Source organism: Bactrocera oleae, chromosome 6 (assembly GCF_042242935.1).
Source record: "Bactrocera oleae isolate idBacOlea1 chromosome 6, idBacOlea1, whole genome shotgun sequence".
Taxonomy (NCBI): Eukaryota; Metazoa; Arthropoda; class Insecta; order Diptera; family Tephritidae; genus Bactrocera; species Bactrocera oleae.
This window is the reverse complement of record NC_091540.1, coordinates 16,037,041-16,059,190: the sequence shown is the minus strand read 5'-3', so window position 1 is coordinate 16,059,190 and position 22,150 is coordinate 16,037,041. Positions and strand designations below refer to the sequence as shown.

At 32.5% G+C, this 22,150-nt stretch overlaps 3 protein-coding genes across 4 annotated transcripts in view; 2 read left to right on the top strand and 1 right to left on the bottom strand.

Annotated features, from left to right (window-relative positions):
- Positions 1-22,150, top strand: part of LOC106623993 (uncharacterized) — a 134,355-nt gene that overhangs the window by 86,717 nt on the left and 25,488 nt on the right. The window lies entirely within an intron of this gene.
- Myo61F (Myosin 61F) overlaps positions 1-22,150 on the bottom strand; it is a 37,420-nt gene that overhangs the window by 9,421 nt on the left and 5,849 nt on the right. The window contains exon 2 of one of the 2 annotated variants that reach the window (XM_070110896.1): positions 5,888-5,913. Coding sequence is in view for 1 of the 2 variants with exons in the window: in XM_036360567.2 (XP_036216460.2) it covers positions 1,014-1,021 (8 nt within the window). In the remaining variant the exon portion in view is untranslated. Of the gene's footprint in view, positions 1-1,013; positions 1,686-5,887; positions 5,914-22,150 lie in introns of those variants that run through there. The other variant, XM_036360567.2, reaches the window with a different exon arrangement.
- On the top strand, positions 7,452-8,493 carry LOC106623990 (uncharacterized). Its single transcript, XM_014243645.3, has 2 exons — positions 7,452-7,489; positions 7,550-8,493. The coding sequence occupies exons 1-2, from the start codon at positions 7,456-7,458 to the stop codon at positions 8,446-8,448; spliced, it is 933 nt and encodes a 310-aa protein (XP_014099120.3). The 5' UTR covers positions 7,452-7,455; the 3' UTR covers positions 8,449-8,493.

Sequence of the window (22,150 nt, the reverse complement as noted above, 5' to 3'; positions counted from 1 at the left end):
TTGGTTTATGTTTTGTGAAGTCCTCAGATTTGTATTAAATCACTCGATTTTCGTAACGAAACCAATCATAAACTAAATACCTGCATATATCAGGCTCCATATTTCTTATGACCTTTTCGAAGATACTATTTTTAAGGGTGATAATTAAGATTTTTAATATGTTAGTTTAATAGTCTGGTTGAACCGACTAGGACAGTTAAAATACTGGTTCTTTGCGATGCTATACTTATAGGTATGAATCAAGATATTCACAATTATAGATGGCAACTTTCAACCTAACACAAATCTGTTTTGACGGCTAATATCGATTTCAAACAAATCGTCCGGTACACGGGAGGTCTTGCCAACTCGTCTTCCTTCAGACAAATTCTGGAATTGGCATTCGTCATAATTTGCATTAAGATTATTTTTAAATGTGGTAACTGGATCTCAGTGATTTTCAGCATTATAGCCGTAGAGTATGGGTATATCTACGCTAATGGATAAAGAGAAAAAAATTTCTATACAAAATCTTAATTTTGATCGACCAGTTTGTATGGCAGTTATATGCTATAGTTGCCCGATCTCCTGTACGGAGATTATAGCGGTGTTTTTGAAAATATCATATGCTAAATTTTGTGAAGATTTTTTCAAATAATATAAAATAATTCCATACTAGCACTTGATTTTGATCTTTAAGTTTATATGGCAGCTATGTAGAATATGCTATAGTGTCTTGTACCAGCGGTTCCAAAAATTGCGCAGCTTTCTCGGTTAAAAAAACTTTTCAACACGAAGGTCTAGAAAATCCTGTAAGAATTCTATTTTTCAAACATTTTTGCTTTCTATTTCCAATTAGAAACGCACAACTTTTAAAAATCACCTTGAAAATTATTATTGTACATATTGTGATTCTTGTTAGGATTCGTATAGAAAACACATTTTATATACTCGTATGTGTACTATTTTTTACTTTTCTTATTGATATTATTATATATATATATTATATATATTTTTATTGATTTTCTTAATACCTCGCCATTTTTTGCAACACTGCTTTGTATATACACCGTTAACGTGTTGTTTCTTATAAAAAAACAAACAATATTTTGAATCCTTTTTAATTCACAAGGTTTTTAAAAAGTTATTTATAAAACAACTTGCAATGCTTTTACTCTCGGTCTGTTATGTAAAAAAGTGATCCCTGGCGTTACGCGCTAGCCAAACCGTCGCATCCACTCGTGCGCCTCACGGATCGAACTGAATCCAAGTGCTGGCTATTAAGGTGCCTCAAGCCACCGAATAACAGAATCATTTAAGTAACATGCCGCACTCTTGCTCGCATTATATTTTATCTCCGAAACGACTGATTATTTACAGTCTCTTTATTATTATTGTTATTATTTTCGAACTTTATTCCTTTTAGCGGTATTTATTCAGCGTGATTTTATATTATTTTTTCTAACTTTTTCTTTTGCACTTTTGATTAGCACACTGACTGTTGTGATTAGATAAAGTATTGAAGTTAGTGTGAGCTGATACAAATTCTGCACTAAATTGCTAACACACTCGTCACTCGTTAGTTGAGGTAAAGTTGAGAAGTGTTATGCGAACGCGTTGCACGGGTGAGATGCAAAAAAAAGTGGTCAAATGTAACGCTATCTTCTATTGATAAAACACATTGACGCGCGCATTGAAATATGATAAGTCAGTTTTTTAGCTTTTCTTTTTTACGATTTTTTCCCATTAATTATCGGCTTATAAGCGCTTACAACAAAATATAAATAAGCGTACTCTTTTTGTTGTAAAAGTTATTGTTTTTGTTGGGGTTTTTGCGCAAGTTTACATGTAAGTTTAGCGACACTCTGTCAATGATGGCTGGTTCACACGCCTGGCGAGCGGAAAATGTGGCATAATTGAAGTGTTCTGCCATCCAAAGCTGGCAGCAACCGCAGCAGTCATCCGCTGCCCGCGCAATTCTTGTTATCAGTGTGCTAAATACATTGTTTACATTGATGATGCACATACTTACATACATACATATGTACATGCTCGTGTTGAATTCAAGTTCAATTTTAGAGCTATACACATATACATACATACCTATGTTTTATATAGTACAAATTGGTTGATCAACTAAATGGGTTCTACGTTAATTCATCTGAAATATAATATGAGCAAAGTATTTAGCTTAATTATAATGTTTACTGATAATAGATGTAAGAGGGCAAACCGATGAGTACCTAGTCCACGATATAATAACGAAAGTTTTCGTAAAACAGCGATTGTTTACGCAATATAGTCTCCTTTTAGCTCGGCATATTTGTCCTATTGATGCCTTAGCTTTTTTATACTTTTGCAACTGGTTACGTGAGTATAATAGTTTTGTTCACCTAACGGGCGTAATCAACCAATGTCACGCCCACAAAACGCCATTAATCGCAAATCTTTAAAGTGCCATAACTAAGTACTAAATTAAGACATAAAACTGGCTTGCAGACCTTGGTCTCTAATGGATACTAGTGGTTCCATATTTCATTCAGCATACGACCGACACAGTCCTTTGAGATAACAACTATCTCAGCTATCTTCAATTGTCAGTCTGCCCATATTAGATCGTGAACTATTGTCAGATTATGTTCCGAGTTAATTATTTTCATCTAAGCAATCTCTGATTTCACTGCCGGATTTTCTTTCAAAAAACCAAAATCGTATCATCTATCTAAATTTTGACAGCAGCTGTCTACGATCATATACTAAATGACAATAGATCGGCTATCTCTTGCAATAGAGATGCCACCGTGCGGTTAGGCTAAGTAATTATCGGACGTTCCTCGTATGTACAACATTTAAATATGAAAATAATATATATAAATGTACAGATGCATATTGGCATATTTCAAAAGTGAATCATTCAATATGAATTTTAAATTGTTATGTTTAGTAATATTTTAGTTTTTTTTTAGTTTTTTATTTTGTGAGTTTTTTTAACACAAATGAGAAAGTATACGAAGTTGACGTCACACACAAACGAATTATCAGCTACATATGTATGTAGTGCCTCAAGAGTAAAACAGTGAAATAAGTTTCGACAGACTTTCCATAAAAGCATGCAAACAAGGTCGGTAGAATTTTTGGATTTAAGATTAAATCAGCAATAGTGCAGTCTCTAATCAGAAACTTCGCAAAGCTACGGTTCATTGCAAGTTGCCTTTGCTTACTTTTATGGTCTGATTTACTTTGAGAACTTCGAAGGCCAAACAGCTCTCGAATTGATCCTAATAATGCTTAAAATTTAGAAATGCTGCATAAAGGGATTTCGTTTATATCACAAGTCTCCTTAATCATGCTTCTGAAATTTAATGAACATTTCGGTCACTCTTGTACTACAAGTCAAACTGAGTATGTTTAAAAAATAACTTGAATTTTATTTATTCATTTGTCTACATTAATGTTGCCACCTTCAAAATAGACCCCATTCGATATTAATCACTTATGCCAGCTCTTCTTTGAATGGTTAAAACACTTCTCAAACTCAATTTTTGGAATAGCCTTCAGTTCTTTCAGCCATGCTCTTTTAATGTCATCAGCTTGTAAAAAGACGACCCGTTAAGGTTCTCTTTAATTTTTGGAAATAGGAAAAAGTTACACGGAGCCCTGTCTGGCGAATATGGAGGCTGGGGTATCGTTAAAGTATTGTTTTTGGCCAAAAATTCACTAACAAATATTTTAATCCATTTCAAATTTAGCAAACGAAAATCGCCAAGCTCAAAAACTCGTCTAACTTTAGCGGCTATAGACTCATAGCTTACGAAGAGTAGTGAAAATTTTTTCGTACTTCAGGAGCATGTATATCAAATTTTTTTTTGACAATGCGCTTTCCAAACCCAAGAAATTATAATTTTAAAATTACCTTTATTTTATAAATACACCTCGTATTTATTTGATAATAAAATTTTGTATATTTACCTTACTAATAACTTGTTAATATCTAACTTTTTGTCTTTTTTGTCAATGGGTTTTTTATATACTGAGTTATCCTTTGGTTGGATGGTTGTATGTGCAAAGTGAAAAAAAACGCTTGAGCGGCCGCTCTTAAGCTAATATTAGTTTAATTATCGTCCCAAATGAATCTCAACAACTATCTGTCATCGAATTCATGACTTTGATATAATTTCTCAGCTTTTTTTAATCTAGCTGCAAAACTATTATTAAATTGAAACATTGATATCCGCGAAAAGCATCCGGTCTCAACCGGTTTCAGACTTAACATTCGCTAAGGAAAGGTAGGACTGGATTCTGCCATTTTCACGTAATTAAGTTTCTAAAGTGAAGATCCCACCATATTACTTAGTATCCTATTTCCCAAAAACAGCAGCCATTTGGTTTATCAACTATTCATACCAACGCCCATAGCTCAATTTGGAATTGGACTGTTTAGTTAGTACTTATGAAGTTATTAATAATATTTTTATTTCTACATAGTATAGACTATAAAATTTACTCGTTATAGAATGTAGTATGAATAATGTCCTAAAATTGGGGTGTGTACATATTTAAATTATAAATACGTTTATTAAAATATAACAGTATTTCACAAAATTGGAACATTGACATTATATAAGTCAATATTTATAATCGATTCGTCAACGTTTTCATTGAATTCCGAGATTAAGAGTTACTTATTTTCATATAAAACAAAACTGGAACAATTCCCATGATGTAATCAGCGTTTATTTACAATAAAAGACAAAATGAGACAGATCACAAAGGCTTTCGAATACGCAGTTACATACTTAAATACTTATATGATTTGTTATATACATACAAGTAGATGACAGTATTCAAGAGAAAAAAATACAGCATTAGTACTTGTAGAGGTTGGAGGGAGAAGGAATTGCTCAAAAAGTTAATAAATCCACTCCCAAAAGCTTTTTAAAAATGTCTTCCAATACATCACTTAATTTTCTTGCATAAAGAAGCGATTGATAGCAAAGATGCAGTCGATTATAACCGTAATAAAATGTATAGACTATCTTATCAATACATGAATGTTGGCTTATTGAGTAGCCAATTCTACAGTAGTAGAATTACCGTATTAAAACTAAAAAATTACTTGACAATATCTGATTATAATAATCTTATCGTGATATTCAAATACATACATACATACATACATACATTAAAGTAATGAAATCTATCAAATACCTGATCAGTTAATTTATCGATGTGTGTATGTTTTCTGCTATCACTACGATCGCGACATTTTATAATTTCATTGCCTACATCTAGGCGCAAATTTTAGGAACGACATTTTCTGCAGAGAATGTTAAAACCAGAGAATGTTGATGAATTCAAATATTCATTTACGTTATCTGTTAAAATGTAAACCATTAAAAGGGAACATCGAAAATGCGCAAATTCGAAAGTTCAATTACACCACATCAAAAAGGTACTTTCCCCTCATGATAAGCGAATTCAACAAACTACACCACTCTAAGCAGGAATAAAGCAAATTTTCCTTGTAAAGGAACGGCAAATATATGTATGCGCAGATGTTTTTTGTATTAATAGAAATTTAAGAACATTTATATAATGACAGTAAAACATGTAGAAGAAGTAGTAAATGCAGATATACATCAATATTCTCTGTAAGCGGTAAATATTTACAACTGCGTGCAATAAAAATGCAACGTTAAATGAACATTATATATAATATTTTTAAATAACATAATAAGAATAATAAAAATCATTTACATTTTTATATCAACAGCAATTAAGCTAAGACTTAGATTAATTCTAAGACTTAGATTTTTTAAAATTAAATAAAGTTAAAGGTATCTCAATAAAAAGTTTCATATACATGAAGGTACAATATATTCATAATTAACTATCAAGTAACACTTACCTTCTAGAGTGTCCTACTGCAAAATCCTATAAAGAGATGAAATAGCAGTTATTATAAATCAAGTATTAGTAGATAATATTTGCATGGCAATTTTTTTATACTATATGTATGTACTTCTTTCATACCCGTAAGTTCAACGTAGTTCAAGATAGTTCAAGGTAAAGACCACTTGGTACACATTTTGGTAGTTAAAATAGTGAAAACTAAACAGTTCTTAACTAAATTTGATATTATAGAATTGTATACTTTAACCACTGTGCTGGGTCTAGCAAAAAGTAATCCATTATTTTCCATTAATGGCTTTAGTGAACCGTATCTTGCGTTGAATAAGTTGAAACTATCGGCTATATGGCGTTAAAAATATAAGATTTGGTACTAAAAAAAGCCTCTCAGACAGCTTTGTGTTTCCTCAATCCAATATTATTCGAGCACGCGTCGAACTATGCCACGCCGGAAGATTTTCCTATGTGTTCTGTGAATCATCTACTATAAGTTGCTTCTCTAAGGCCAAATTCTTAGATCAGACCTGTACTGTCAAAAATTGGACCGTCAGAAGGAAATAATCGCCGAGAAGCGACCAGCTTTGGTCAATAGGGATTGAATTGTGTTCCATCAGGACAACGCCAGGCCACACACATCGATAGTGTCTCGTCAAAAGCTCCGAGAACTTGGTTAGGAGGGTCTTATGCATACACTTTATAGTCCGGACCTAGCACCATATGATTACTACCTGTTCCTGTCTTTGGCAAATTATTTCGCTGTGAAAAATTCGCCTCAGGGGAAGCCTGATAATCAATTACCTCAATTTTTTGACAACAGATACGAGGGTTTCTATTATTTTGTTCGCTAGTTCACCATATTTTTGTGGATACTTGCCTATTTTCAGTCGGATCAGCTTGATTGCTGTTGATTGCACGATCGTCAATAAATGGATCGTGTCTATAGCGGTCGTTCGTAGTGAAAATTCTAATCAAAAACCTTTTTAAAAGTTTCTAACAGATCGTCAGTTATACGGTGGCGCCGAAATATGTATATAGCAAAGCTTCAAACTCGCTTTGTTATTTATATGAGTTGGTTCGAGTTTAGCTCTTCTTATATTGCTAATCCCAAATTGATCTAAAGTGTCCATCAAATTGTGAGTCTAATTTGGTTAATAAACGATCTTCAACTTTAAGAAGTATGCAGCATGAGAGTATTTGCCTATCTCTGCATAAGTATTGTTCTCTCCATTGAAGAGGGAACGGTCAGCACTTAATCGAAAATCAATTTGTATGGTAATGTAGTCGTGCTCTGGAAGTTAATATGTTAAACTAAAAAGAAAATGTGTTCTAAGATTTGAAAAGTTCTATGGTATTTCAGCATGATCGGCATTGTGAAGGAAAGTGAAAAGATTTAGAATTCCTTTCGAGAAAAGCATCATAAATATGTTCAATTTTATCAAACGCCATTAGTTTCAAGATTTTAAGTAATTTATATGAATTTACATAAAAATCATCATTTTCCACTTAGTGGTTTTTGTATAAAAGCGTGTGAAATGCTCTCGGAGAATGTAGTGTATTTTCGGAAAGATGCATGGGAGCACAATTTCATTTCTACTTTTGGGTGAGTTCAGTTATTATTTTAATTAAGTATATATTTTTTTACGTCTTCTTTTTCTGACAGTCCTTTCTGTGGCCTTTGTGGTAACTAAGCAGGAGTATCCATTAAGGAAAGAAGATGCAGACCTAGCAGAAGGTCGCGCAGTTGTTAAGAAGGATTTGGGTCAATTAAGTGAGGCGGAACCAGCAGCAATTGAAAATAGCGGAAATTTTACTGAACAGGTGAAAAATGTTAATACAACCGTGAAATCATCGGCTGAAGCAGACACAGATACCGTTACAATAGCAGCTGAGGATGTCAAGAATACTACAAACAAGAATAAGGATTTAAAATCGGAACCGCCAACAGGTTGTGAAAATGCTGTGAGGAAACCCGAACTAGAGCAACATCGGAAGAATTTGATTGCAACACCAAAATTTCATCATGGCGACAGTAAACCTTTTTTACAGTTAGTTGTGCCGACACAATATCCATATACTACAAGCCCACCACGACACCATCATCCTGGTTATGATGGAGATTACGGTTATGGCGGGGATTATAGTTCTAGCGGTTATCCTGGCTATGGCAGTAAACCTGGTTATAGCGGTAACCCTGGTTATGGCAGTAACCCTGGTTATGGCGGATATTCTGGTTATGGTGGGTATCCTGGTTATGGCGGTTATCCAGGTTATGGTGGCTATCCTGGTTATGGCGGTTATCCGGGTTTTGGTGGCTACCCCGGTTACGGTGGTTATCCGGGATTTGGGGGTTATCCGATTTTTATTTACCCGAATGGGACGATTGTAAGCTTTCCATTTGCACGTTTTCGTGCACTTAATCTAGACTCACAAAGATCTTTAAATAAACCACAATTTCGCGTTGAAGCACCAAGAACCACCACTGAGGGAAGTGTCGTGAAAGAAAATAGCAAAGAGAAGGAAGTGCTGCCAACATTATTTCGTTTATTAAATTTTGGCTAATTTTGGAAATAAATAAACTCACGAAATCGCAAGATTCAACGTAAAGTTTTATTGTTTTTATTCGCTTGAAAAAAATTGATCTCAATCAACATTTGCCATTTACATTTGTTTATGTTGTTAAGAAAAGCCGCAAAAAGCATATTGAACGGAACAATTGGTATTCTCTGACTTTGTTTATTGCTTGGCTGCGCTGACTCACAATCAGACAATACCGAGGTTGGATATTCACATCTGCGAATTTTATGGGCATACTCGTATGGAAATATGTGTGCATGTAAATATATCTGTACTTGAAGTGAAATATCGGGGTGAGCCACTTTATTATGTGCGAATATGCGGGTTGTTGGCGCATTACTCATCCTGCAGCCAAGTTTGAAACGTGTAATGAATTCAATATGCGCGTACTTGTTTTATAGCCAATATATTATATTTTTATAAAATTCATAAAAGCTATAAGCTTCTGTTTTTTGTTATGACGCGGCAAATCTTGTAAAGCAACGTTGTGTAAACATTTGTTTCAAAAGCTAGGTTAATGTGCTGTTTATTTAATCCAATGATACATCCCACAAAGGCTTGCCAAACTTACATACACATATACGGGCATACAAACTTACACCAAATTTCGTACAAAGACGGGACAAGTAAACTTTTTTTCAGCGGCGATAATTCAATTGACTATGAAATCTGACATAATCGATTCTCTAATGAATCATATACAATATTTAGAGTCAGATGATTCACTTTCAAAAAGGTACTACGTTAAGAAACTTACGGCAATAACTCTATGGTTCTAAATTACCACAAAAATTAATATTGGAAAGACGGGTGGAAATCGAACAAGAGTAGTGAAGTAGTAGGGGTTGACATAAAGCTTGAAAAATTTTAAATCCTTAAAGTATTTTAAAAATTTTCTTCAATTCGGAAATTATCTTGATCACTTTCTCCTGACTAAGGGTTAAAAACAGAGACGTTTTCTGTGTCTCAAGTCAAGTTCTACTCAAAGAAATGCAAAACAATATCAAACCATATTTTATTTTAGGACAAAATTTATTAAAATTTCATAACTTGTGACTATTGAACAAAGTATATATTTTCGGCATTTTCATAATTCGAAAACCTATTATTTCATTTCCGTCCATTGTCGCATTTGTCGAATATTAACCGACAACCTTTTCTTTCAAACTAAGTCTCGTATGGTTGACTGGTTTTTCATGGGGTCGTGACTTATATTTTCTCAGTTAAAAGGAATGCTAAGGATACGCATACCCATATATTTACTCTCTCTATCGTTTATATCTTGATATTTATAAGTCCCATTTTCAACAAAATTTAAGAGGTTGACATCTGCTATTTACTTTTTTAAAGTTTTGGGAGTATTCTACGGAGAGATGGTATTTCAACTACTCATAGCATAGGTTATTATACTCTTTCAATAGTACTAAATATTTGAAAGGAGAATGTATAAAAGAATATGTAAACTTGAAGTTTTCGATTTTCTTTGATTTTACTAATATAAGCATTCCCAGTCAGATACTACATATTAGATATCTTAAGATAAAATCGAGAAAACATAGTATATATTATAAACAGCACAAAGTCAGCATAACGGTATATTTTTCAAGCCAAATTCGTTTATCGAACTTTTCAAAAACAAGGTTGTGAATTTTTGAATAAACACTTTTTTCTTTTTTAATCCCGATGTTGGGGTTATAAATTCAATTTTGATTTTTTAATCCAAGGATTAATAATAGAAAATTTAAAATATTAGTTTATTAATAAAGTACGGACACGCAAAAAATGTAATACTAGAATTCCCGCATTTGGGATTACAGAATAAAAAAAAAAATAGTTTATTAATAAAGTACGGACACGCAAAAAATGTAATACTAGAATTCCCGCATTTGGGATTACAGAATAAAAAAAAATGTATTCAAAGGTTAACTCAATTATTTTTTTAATGCATCACTTGCGACCCTGCTCAAAACTGTACGGTGAAAAAATTTTAGAAAAATCAGCTTTCAAAATAACTATTGTCAGAGAAAAATATGTACATATGAGATATTAGTAAAATAATAAATTATATAGAAAACTGAGAAGGTTTGGTTCATGTGTTATAGACCTCCACAAAAGAGGCTGAAGGAAAATCAATCTTTGTAAAGAGATTCGAATCAATTTAAATATATAGAGTGCTCATTAGTATAAATTCCGTTTTAATTTAATAAACTTTACGATAATTTTTTATTCTAATTCCTACTTACGTCCAGGAAAGCATTATACATCTTTTTAGCGAACGTCTTTAATATGTTTTTATACACATTTATAGACTTGTATATATAATTTTAGTAAGGTATATTTTGGACTAATACTTGAGTGTACTGCATGATCGCTTAAGACTTTTATCAATAAATAAATATACCACTTGATTCGATTGGTCACATGTTTAGAAGCATTCTACAAATGCAAAGCATAAGTCAGTTCAAATTTCTGAAGTACACACAGTTGAACGTGAAGTGCGAATAGTTATAACTGAGTAAAACACCGAAATGCGCAACTTTTTTCACTCAGCAGTAAAAAGATATTTAAGCTCAAATAGTCATACCCTAATGTTTAGCCACTCAACGCGTTTTTTTTATCGTACGTGATAACAATGTTATGTCATCTTTGATTATTATCATTTTTTTTTGTCATTTGGGTTGTGTCTCAGTTTTATTGGAATTTTAATTAAAAGGCTTGAGTTCAATTGATGCACAAATCACATTTGAATTGTTTTTAATTCAAAACTCAAGCAAAGAGTAATCAATTTTGTTTCTTTCCTTTATTTTTATACTCTCGCAACCTGTTGCTACAGAGTATAATAGTTTTGTTCACCTAACGGTTGTTTGTATCACCTAAAACTAATCGAGTTAGATATAGGGTTATATATATATAAATGATCAGGATGAAGAGACGAGTTGAAATCCGGGTGACTGTCTGTCCGTCCGTCCGTCTGTCCGTCCGTCTGTCCGTCTGTCCGTCCGTCCGTGCAAGCTCTAACTTGAGTAAAAATTGAGATATCTTTATGAAACTTGGTAGACATGTTTCATGGTACCGTGAGACGGTTGGTATTGCAGATGGGCGTAATCGGACCACTGCCACGCCCACAAAACGCCATTAATCAAAAACAAATAACTTGCCATAACTAAGCTCCGCAATAAGATACAAGACTGTTATTTGGTACACAGGATCACATTAGGGAGGGGCATCTGCAGTTAAAATTTTTTTTAAAAAAGTGGGCTGGTCCCGCCTCTAATAGGTTTAATGTGCATATCTCCTAAACCGCTAATGCTATAATAACAAAATTCACTGGAAGCAAATATTTTTAGCACTTCTATTGACGGTGTGAAAATAGTAATAGTAAATCGGGTGGCAACTCCGCCCACTCCCCATATAACGGTACTGTTAAAAACTACTAAAAGCGCGATAAATCAAGCACTAAACACGCCAGACTCATTAAATTTTATCTCTGGGATGGTATGAGATGACTTTCTAGGAACCGCGTTCAAAATTAGACAGTGGGCGTGGCACAGCCCACTTTTAGGTGAAAACCCATATCTTGAGATCTGCTCAACCATAACGTTCTTTTCATGTTTCTATGTCACAGTGCAAAAATGGGCGAAATCGGACTACAACCACGCCTACTTTCCATATAACACCATTTTAAATTCCATCTGATTATTTCACTTTCCACTATGCAAATCAGGCAACAATGACTGTATCGGGATAAAACTTTGCGTGAATAATGCGATTAAAGTATGCCACCTTGTGGCCAAAAATTGTCTAAATCGAACCAAAACTGTTTAAGCCCCTAAGTACTAAATATGTGGACCCCAGTGCCTATAGTTGACCTTCTACCGAAAATATCAGCCAATCCACAAAGAAATCTCAAACGAGTATACTATTTGACTTTGCGAGAGTATAAAATGTTCGGTTACATCCGAACTTAGCCCTTCCTTACTTGTTCTTATGATAACTCATGCGTACAAATGTTTAGATAATTTATCAGTCGCAAGCTGTTGCGCGCATAATTGCGAGCTTTAATTTCAGATATAAACATATACTGTAATACATATATACGATATATATATGTAAATAAGTTTGTTCCAAACTTTACATTCTAATGAGTAATTTTGCTAAACTATCATTCAAGCTTATTGCCAGATTGTAATTTGTAGCACACAGCGCATTTGGCGTTGTCGTTTAATAACTAAATATTTCATAAAAACCAGCATTAAGATTCTATCGCTATTAAATATAGGGATAATAAAGCAAGACCTTTTGAATTTCTTATAGCTAAAGATATATGTATTTCAAGCTTACAGATTGAAAAATTGTGGTTTTGTGGAATTATGGAAAAATTATGGTCTTCAATACAGTTTCAGAATATTACACTGAATTTACGATTCATAGTCCTGTAGAGCTACCAACCTTCTCAGAATACATACCGAATACATATCCGATCTTGACTCCTTTAGAATAATAATTGAGCGATCTGCGTTTAAATATTCGAAGAGTTTTACCTATTCTGATCTATACGATGATCCATAGTTACCAAATCAAAAATAAATCATCGCGAGAAGAATCTGCTGACCGCTTTAAAAAGGTTATCATATTACATTCACTCGGCGAATAAAAACCCGCGCAGTCGAAAATTTTATAATATTCCATTTTTAAACTGTTTCTATTCGCTCAAAATACGCTATTTGTCTTCTGAAACCGTTAGTTTCTGCACGTGTTTATTTCAGTACTTGCGATTATTTCTTTTGAGTCAGTTGTAAAAAGATTTTTTGCATTTTTCACTAAAGCAAGTGTTAAACTATAAGTTTATTATATAAAAATGCTTTTAACATAAAGTGAATAAAAAGGCTTGACTCTCAAAAAACACTGTCTAGCTTAAGATAACATAAACCTAAGTTTTGCGCTATGTACAGCCACTCTGTGAAGTGCGTGGATTTTTTTTTTGCTGAGTGTATGTATATATGTATTTATATATTCGACCTCCACTTTCAACCAACAACATTCCAAAAATATTAATGGGGAAAAAGCTTTTCATAATTTGTAGATATCCATTCTTTTATAGCTCAAGCAAAAAGAAATGATCACTACTATTTATTTACTTGTAGAACGGTCATTTAATCGACTGGTTGTACAAAGTTGTTTGGGGTGTGGAGTTATAGATTCGCAAGCATATGTTTGATTATATTCTTAAAGACCTCAAGGACTTTTACCACAGAAGGTTAGAAGTAAAACCCCCCAAACGATCTTTCGATATTTTCATAGCAATTTGAGTAGCTTTCAGATCTAGTCTCTGGTTTCAATGGGTAAGTTTACAAAAGGGCGCAAGGACCTAGTAACATGCTTTAAGAGGGTATTCTAGTCTAGAGGCATGAAATTCAAGTAATTTTTGAACTGTCGTAAAAAAAGACAATTCATATTTTAATCATCCTCTTTTTTAGTTATTTATTAACATTACAAGAATACAGGGAAAAATCAAAAAAAAAGGTAAAAATGAAAAAGACAGTTTCGAGAAAAACGCGCTTAAAGTTTTAAGTTAAAACTAACATAAACCGGTCAAATTTCATGACACTAAAACGGCTATAGCTTTAAAAATTTGTAATTTGTATTTTGAAAAATCCGTTTAGGGAGTTTTTTTTTGATTATCTAAACTGTCAAAATATGTAAGAAAAAATGTTAGATGTTTTAAAATTTCTAGATTAGAATATCCCCTTAACCAACATTTTATTAATTTTCGATAATGTAGTCGAAAATATTTAGAATACAATTATTAGCTGTTTGCCGCCTATTTGTCGGAAACGTACATAAACCGTTTGTGACTAATTAGCATAGAGGGTATGAGGTATGAAGTATATTATAAATTACGCACATTTTCTTTTGTTCATATGTATAGGTATAAGTATGTCGGGGTGTATGCTTTCGTTTGAAAAGTCGAAATATTTACTCAGTGATAACGTTCGATGGCTTGTTGCATGTCGAAATATTGACACATCTCAACCACGATTGCTCTTGAGTCATCAAGTCAAGTAAGAGTCATTGAATGTAAATACGCTTAGAAATTTAATGAGAAATCAAATACTGAGGTCATTGAACAAAAATAAGATAATTAGGTACATAACTGCCTTATATTTATTTGTTTAACGACAATACACCGAAGTTAATCAAATATTCCGGAAGAAAATATTAATTTTTGCCTTTTCACATAAAATTTTGCTGAATTCAATACAAATCTATATAAAAACTTCTTGCAATAAATGTATGATATACTAATGTGACTCATGCCTAAAACAAAACGAACGAAAACCATACAATATCTCAAGTTATTGTTTTTACAAAATTCTAATTCTTAGCTCTAAAATAATTTATTTGCATCCAATAGCAGTCATAAAATCGAAACTTTTCTTATCTTTCATCATTTGATATTTCCTATTAATATGTTTGAAACTAATTGATAATGATGATACATTAATTGGTGCATATTTCTATAGAGTACTGTAAGAACACATAACTAAATTATAAAATGAAAATGAAAAAAAAAAAAATTAAATTGTCAAATATAAAATTGAACAAGAAAAAACGTTGATTACGGTTACAAATAAAACACATGTTTTCACACAAGAACTTGATTTTGGTTGATAAATTTGTACAGCTGCTATATCCTATAATGATCCGATAACTACAGTTCCAATATATGAGAGGCCTCTCTCAAAAAATTAGAGACTAGTGCGCATATTAATTGTATTAACGGTAAAACTGCTCACATTCAAATAGTTTAGAATTTCGGTTGACAAAAGTATAAGCTTTATATAAATCTTAATCATTTTCAAGAAGAATACAGGAAAATATCTAACCATCACTATATGTAAAGATTTCCTACAGGGTGCAAAGAAATAAAAATGTGATATAAATAAGTATTATATCTCTATATTTTATAACAGTAGAACATTGATAACTTGGAATGTGTGAGTGACAGACATGATAACAATAATTTTCAAGCATTTTTTTTTCATTTTGTGCCGTTTAACCAAAATAAGTGTTTGTGTTTGGGTAGCTATTTCCTGATATTCAGATATCATTTACCCTGAATTAGGCGAATTTCGCATTCACTCATGCATTTTTATGAAAATCGCATAATGTTTTATAATATTGTTTGTTTGCGCTTATAATTATGCATGCATGTAGACTTGGTGCCGATAAAGATGGTTATAGATATAAATGAGAGAATTTTTTTAGCATATATGGTATACAAAGTATGTTTGTAATTTAAGCGTAAAACAAATATAAATTAACTTCACTTGATCTCAACCACTCTAATGCGCATTTTTAATAATAGCCGATCGATTCATCTGCCGATTGGTAACGTGCAAATGAAAATTCATTGTATTTATTGTTTTATATCGATTTTAATCACAGCTGTAAATTGTATAACAAAGTATAAAATTCCATGGAACTGATAATGACCTCGAGAATCAGTCGAACATGAATAAAAATGATACTGCACTTAAGTGTTGACAATAATTTATTGATAAAAGACAGTCGATGTTATAACACCTATAAAAACGTGCGACTATACATATGACTAAAATAATCTAAAAATTGTAAAAACCCCAACCAACGCATGGTTCGTAATCAACGTCAATTATTTATTTATTACCTGATTATTGCAAAAATGTATGTTATAAATTTTTAGTAAATATGTTAGAAAAAGGCTAGTATCTCTACCGAGTTTGCTGAATATTTTTGTCATGACAGTTTGACTAAATTCGGTTTTTTAAGATTTTTAGATCGCGCATGACATTTAGCTAGGTTTTAAAATGAGGGAATTTCTTTCCGCGAAAATACGCTGGCTCTGAGCTTTTACAGATCTACATATGTATATTGCACTTAAGAGCATTTTTAGATTACATGTACATATGTTCTTTTCCAAACCAAGTTAAGTTAGGTTAGGTTTCAGTGCAGGGCGGTCACCGGTACTTTACTTATGCCAACGACTCACAGGCATTGATTGCTTGATTTTTTTTTGGAATGTGATATCTTTTAACTCTTACATAGAGAGTTCAGTTTCTGCACCAGACTGATCCTAACGATTCTACTTGTACAAGGCAAGAATACACTACCTTCTTAAAAATGAAAAATAACTGACAGCAACAGCGCTACATGTCACACAGCTGCTGCCGCTATGGGCAGCAAGTGATTTCGAAAGGCTTCATACGGTGTAAACTTTTCATATTCGTTATAATCACATTAATACGCATATTAGTATAATATTTTGTAATCGTGAAGCGAAATACCTTTAATATTTTTCTTTCTTTCATTTTCTCAATACGAAATGTTGCCGGCCTTTTAAAGTGCTCATTAGTTACGACTACTCTGAGGTGTTTAAATTTAATGAAAGCATAAAGTTGCATGAAAAGCGGAAAATCAGCAACTCTAAACGTAGAAAGAGATATGCAATAAATGCCGCTAATAACAAAGTTGATGTCAATGGGGTACTCATTAGCCTAGCCATTTGTGTTTTGACGATATGGGAATTAGTCTGAGTAATATGAGTTTTACGGTGTCTACTATTAGCAAATGACTTACTGTTAATTAACAAGGTAAGCTCGACATAGTGTAGCGGTCAAAAAAATAACCATTTAGCGGCGTTATCTATGAATTTACCTTTACATTAGCTTTTCTGCTGTTGTCTATGAAGCATATGTTCGAAAAACAGACAAAATTGTGTATCATAAGTTCATATAAATAAAAATATGCACAATTTTGTAGCAACATTTTAAAGTAGCTTAAGTCGACTTAAGTTAATGAGTACATTTAGATTAAATTACCAGCTTTGTTGAGTTTTTATATTCTATTTTGTCTTAAGCAATATCTTGGACTCGGAACCTTCAAGTTACAATGGAATAGAGAGTTAAATATGCAACAATTTTTCTCTAAAAATCTAAATACTAATTTTAGCTTATTTCGACTAAAGCTACTTTAATATATTACCACAAATGTGGATGTATATTTAAATTATAAAATAATAAATATTAACAAGGAACAAGGCTGAGATATCGTATTTAGTTTAATGAAATATTTAATTTTATTAACTTGGCTGTGGTAATAAGTATATTATTCAATAGTATATTAATTTTTATAGTTATTTAACCGAGTTTCTCCACCTATTCGTGGTGTCACCTTATAATTATATGACAAATGAATGGTCCAACAAGTTTTAATATTCCTCAGAACAACTTACTAATTTTTATTTGATGATCGTTTTTGGTGAGTATGTAATACGAGATTAGACATTGTCCGATAGGGACGCTCTCTTAAAAAACTACAATTTTTCAATAACTTTAAACTTTAATTCAGGTGCTATTAGAACCCATCCCTCAATGAGTGATAGCTACCTATTCGATGCACTCATCCACTGACAGACTGGTAAGTTCACGGAGATCAGTCTCGAAGTCATACCTATACAGTTGGTCGTCATTACCGCCATTACATTTGACACCATAAAAATAGCGCAGAAGGGTGTCATGACACCAGTTTTCTTAATTTTAGAGGCGATATTGTTGTAGATTTCTTGGAGCAAGATGATGACGATTACATATTATATTAAAGTACCAAAAGTTGAAAGTTGTATTGACGAAAAATGGCTTAATCGCATAAATGGCGAAAGATTATTATTTTTTTATACACATTTGGTGGGATATTTAGTTAAATATATAATTAATCGAGAAGGGCAGTTCGAGAGTTTATATAAATTCTAATTTCCAAAATGGAGGTCAGTAAAGAGATAAAGTTGACTAATGCGATTTAAGGAACCACCAACATATGGTCCAGTATCAAGGCCGTTGATATAAAGATCGGCGATATTGCGTTGTATATACAACGTTTATGGGAAAGTTTATACGTGCTTGTCTCTTACACATGTATGGTGGACGGACTATTCAAAATATTTAATATCTTATTTCACCACGTTTTTCTGGTTTCTATTACATTTTCTATCGTGATGTCTTCTACTCAAATGCTGTCGTTAAGCACGTTTTCGTTATTGCTTCGATGTTTACGAAAGAAACAACGCAAAACAATTATGATAAAAGTTCAAAAGACAATCTCCTCGTACACTCGAAATTAAATTGCTTATATAACTATTTTATTTCTAAGTTCACTTAGCACCCAAAACCATATGCAGAGAAGCAAATGAACAATGATGACTCGTTTCCAAGTTTTTGAGTGTTCTTATATTGTTATTGTTGTTGGTGTTAGACCGTCTGCTAACCGTCCATTATTCTCATTGTCACGTAATGTGTCGAAGAGCAGATGAAGTGTACAAATGTTTATATGGCTTGCGTTGCAGAAACAACTTTAAATCATCTATATAAACAGATATGCACGATTATGGTTGGCAATGGTCATGTAGGAAATTAGGGGAATCTTTATTTTCTATAACTTTTAACTGGTATATAAAATCTAAATTTGGATAGCTTTGTATAATATATACATATGTGATATTCCCCCATCATAAATAGAATATACCACAAATAGCAGAAGAAGCTCTAGTTTCGCACTTACAAATGGGTGTTTCCTTAAGTTCTAAGACGCTCCTTATTTAATATTTTACATTGCATTTTGTGCTGCCTAAAATTCTGCTTTGTTTGTGTTTTGACTGAACTGAAGCGTTTTAAGATGTATTATATTTATAAATATAACTCTTAACATTACCGATTTACGAATCAAGAGGCCAATCTTGACCAAAAGTATGATGATATTAAGAAAAAAACTATATTCACATTACAACCGTGTAATTTCTGTTAATATTGTCTCCAGAAGAGAGCATGGAGCCTTAGTTGCTTTATCAAATAAAAAAGCTACTCGACAAAGAGCTTTCCTTAAACTTTCGCTCAGCCTTCGTTAAAAAGTCAACTAACTTAATTAAAATTAACTGAAAACGTAAAAATCGAAAAAATGCATTCAAATAATTTTTTAATTAAAAACTATTTTATTTATTGTAAAAAAAAAAACGAAAAACAAGAACGTTAACATCGGTTATTATAACATAAAAGCGTATACAAATAGCTTTATCTGGATTTTAATCTGTCAGTTTATATGGCAACTATATGTTTCAGTAGTCTGTTTTAAACAATTTATTAAGACATCTTAGAAAATAGTCCCCGCCAAATATTAGAAATACATATATCGCGTCAAATAAAAAAGCTTTTTATACAAGGACATATATTTTATTGTTCAGTTTGTGTGGCAGCTATATTCAATTATGGATGGATATGGATATTAGCAGTTTCTAGCGGAGAAAAAGACTTGTGCAAAATTTCAAATCGATATCTCAAAAACTGAGAAACTAGTTTGCATATATGCAGACAGACGAGCATGGTTAAATCGACTCACCTCTTTACGCTTATTATACCATATATGTATATATCAACCATATATTTATGTATCAACTCTTTAGGGTCTTTTATGTGCCTGAGCTGTTTATGACAAAGTTTACGAGGTAGACTTGCGTGTTTAAAGCAGTACTTTGTACCACAAACGTTTTATTGCGGACCAAATGCATAATACCTAGCCACAGATTGTAAGTAACGCAATTCATACACGCATGCGCATATACTTATACAAAACATAATTGTGTAAGCTTGTATATACTAGTCATACCTATCTATAAATTTTTTAGTAATTTTCTATCTTTATATTTGTGAATTATGAATTTTACATTTTTAAATGTTATTTAAAATTTTTAATATTTTTTATATTCTTGATGGTTTATTTTATTATTTTTATTTTTTATTTTATTTTTTTATGTACATAATTTTCGAATCATTTTGTTTTCCAGTTTTGTCAATTTGGCACACTAGCCAACTTTGCTCAATATGTACCGAGAAAAAGCAACGTGTATGTCAACAGTTAATTAAGCTTTTCGTGTTTCAAATGTCTTTGTATGTATGTCCGCGCCATTGTTGCATTGTATTGAATTGCAAAATTTTGAAAAAATATTTCTTTGTTACACTCAAGGTTATGACTACGCAGATAATATTGAAGCAAATCGAATGCGCAATGAAAAATGTGTATGTAATAGCGGTATGACCACATCCTACACTGTATTTTTAATCCCTTAACTCTTTGCCCTAATTTGTGCGTTTTCTTTGACTTCACTTTCAAACTCACCAATGCAAACAAACAAAGCCAACAAAGTTTCGGTTTGCACACTAAGCAGCATTAAAACTAAAATCCCAATTTTACGTCGGATTTTGACACATTTCACGCGCGACAGTGAAAGTCAATAATGCGTTGTTATTGTTGTTTGTCTTAATTTCTTCCTGTGCCTTCACCTGCTGAGCAACTTTGTCAACTTGGTGTACTTACCGGTGTGGCGCGTTGCAAAATAAGGACACCACAAGCAATTCATTGTCAATCGTGAAACGCAAAAACAACAACAATTACAACAACAATTACAACAACAATTACAACACATTTCACATATCCCGAATGTTTGTATTCGTACCAGTAGCGAAAGTCGGTCACCGACACCACCGTCTTTAAAACAATCGCTCCCACAAGCCGCAAATATATGTACTCGTATGTAAGCACGTACAGATATACATACATACATACATATATAAGCGCGTAAATATTAAGTTAATGCGTCCTATCGTGTTGCGCCAAGGAAATACTATTTGTTCCTGTGGTAAAAGTTTGCAAACAAGTTCACGTCCGTTGAGGAAAAAAAACACACAGGGTAGTATAGTGGAAGTGCATGGCACTATGGAGAATATAATTTTAGAATATAGTGGTGTATTTTATTTTATTTTAGGCAGTTAAAGTCAGGTTTATAGCCCTAGGATTCAGATGAATTTATTTCAATACTAAAGCAATACATTTTTAAAATCTTTCATAGGATCTTGGTAACGCTAAAACGAATTCTCGCACAACGTCTAACAATAAATAGTTAAGGGCCCACTGGTACAGCGTCTAAATAGGTAACGTGCTTTAGTTCTACTGAGAACATTTAGTTTTTCAAAAGTTTCAAGTATTTGAATTTCAGTCAATAAATTATCCAGCAACACTTTCTCATATTCCTACGGTGGTGATAGGCATAAATGACATACATTAATAACTTTTGATCGAGCTTTTTGTCATATTTACTTACGAACCCACGGTTTTAAGTAGGTTACTCAAATAGTCTAAGATATTTGAATATGATTGAGCAGCTCCTTATGTCAAAAAGAACAATCGGCGCTTCGAAATAACAATTTGTATATGGAGGTCGGAATCCGGAGATCGAAAACCGAACCAATTAACTTCAAGTATAAATTTGGACATTTACATTGACAATTTGTCTTTTCCATATTACAAGATCATTCTAATGATCTAGAACCTGAATAAGCCTGAAACAATTATAATATTTTTAAAAACTTAAATCTTCAAAAATCAACCGAAAACCGTCCAGAACTGTTCTTTAGAAAGACTTCCTGCTAGGAATTATCAAATTTTGTGCAGTGTGACAGAATGTATGCACCAACAGGAGAGTAAAGTTTAGATAAAAACTTTTCACAAATAAGTCTACAAGTTGTAATAAAGCATGGTGTCGCAGAGTTCTTCACTTAAAAACTGCAAAAGATTAGCTTGACTAACAGAGGTCCTGCCAGAA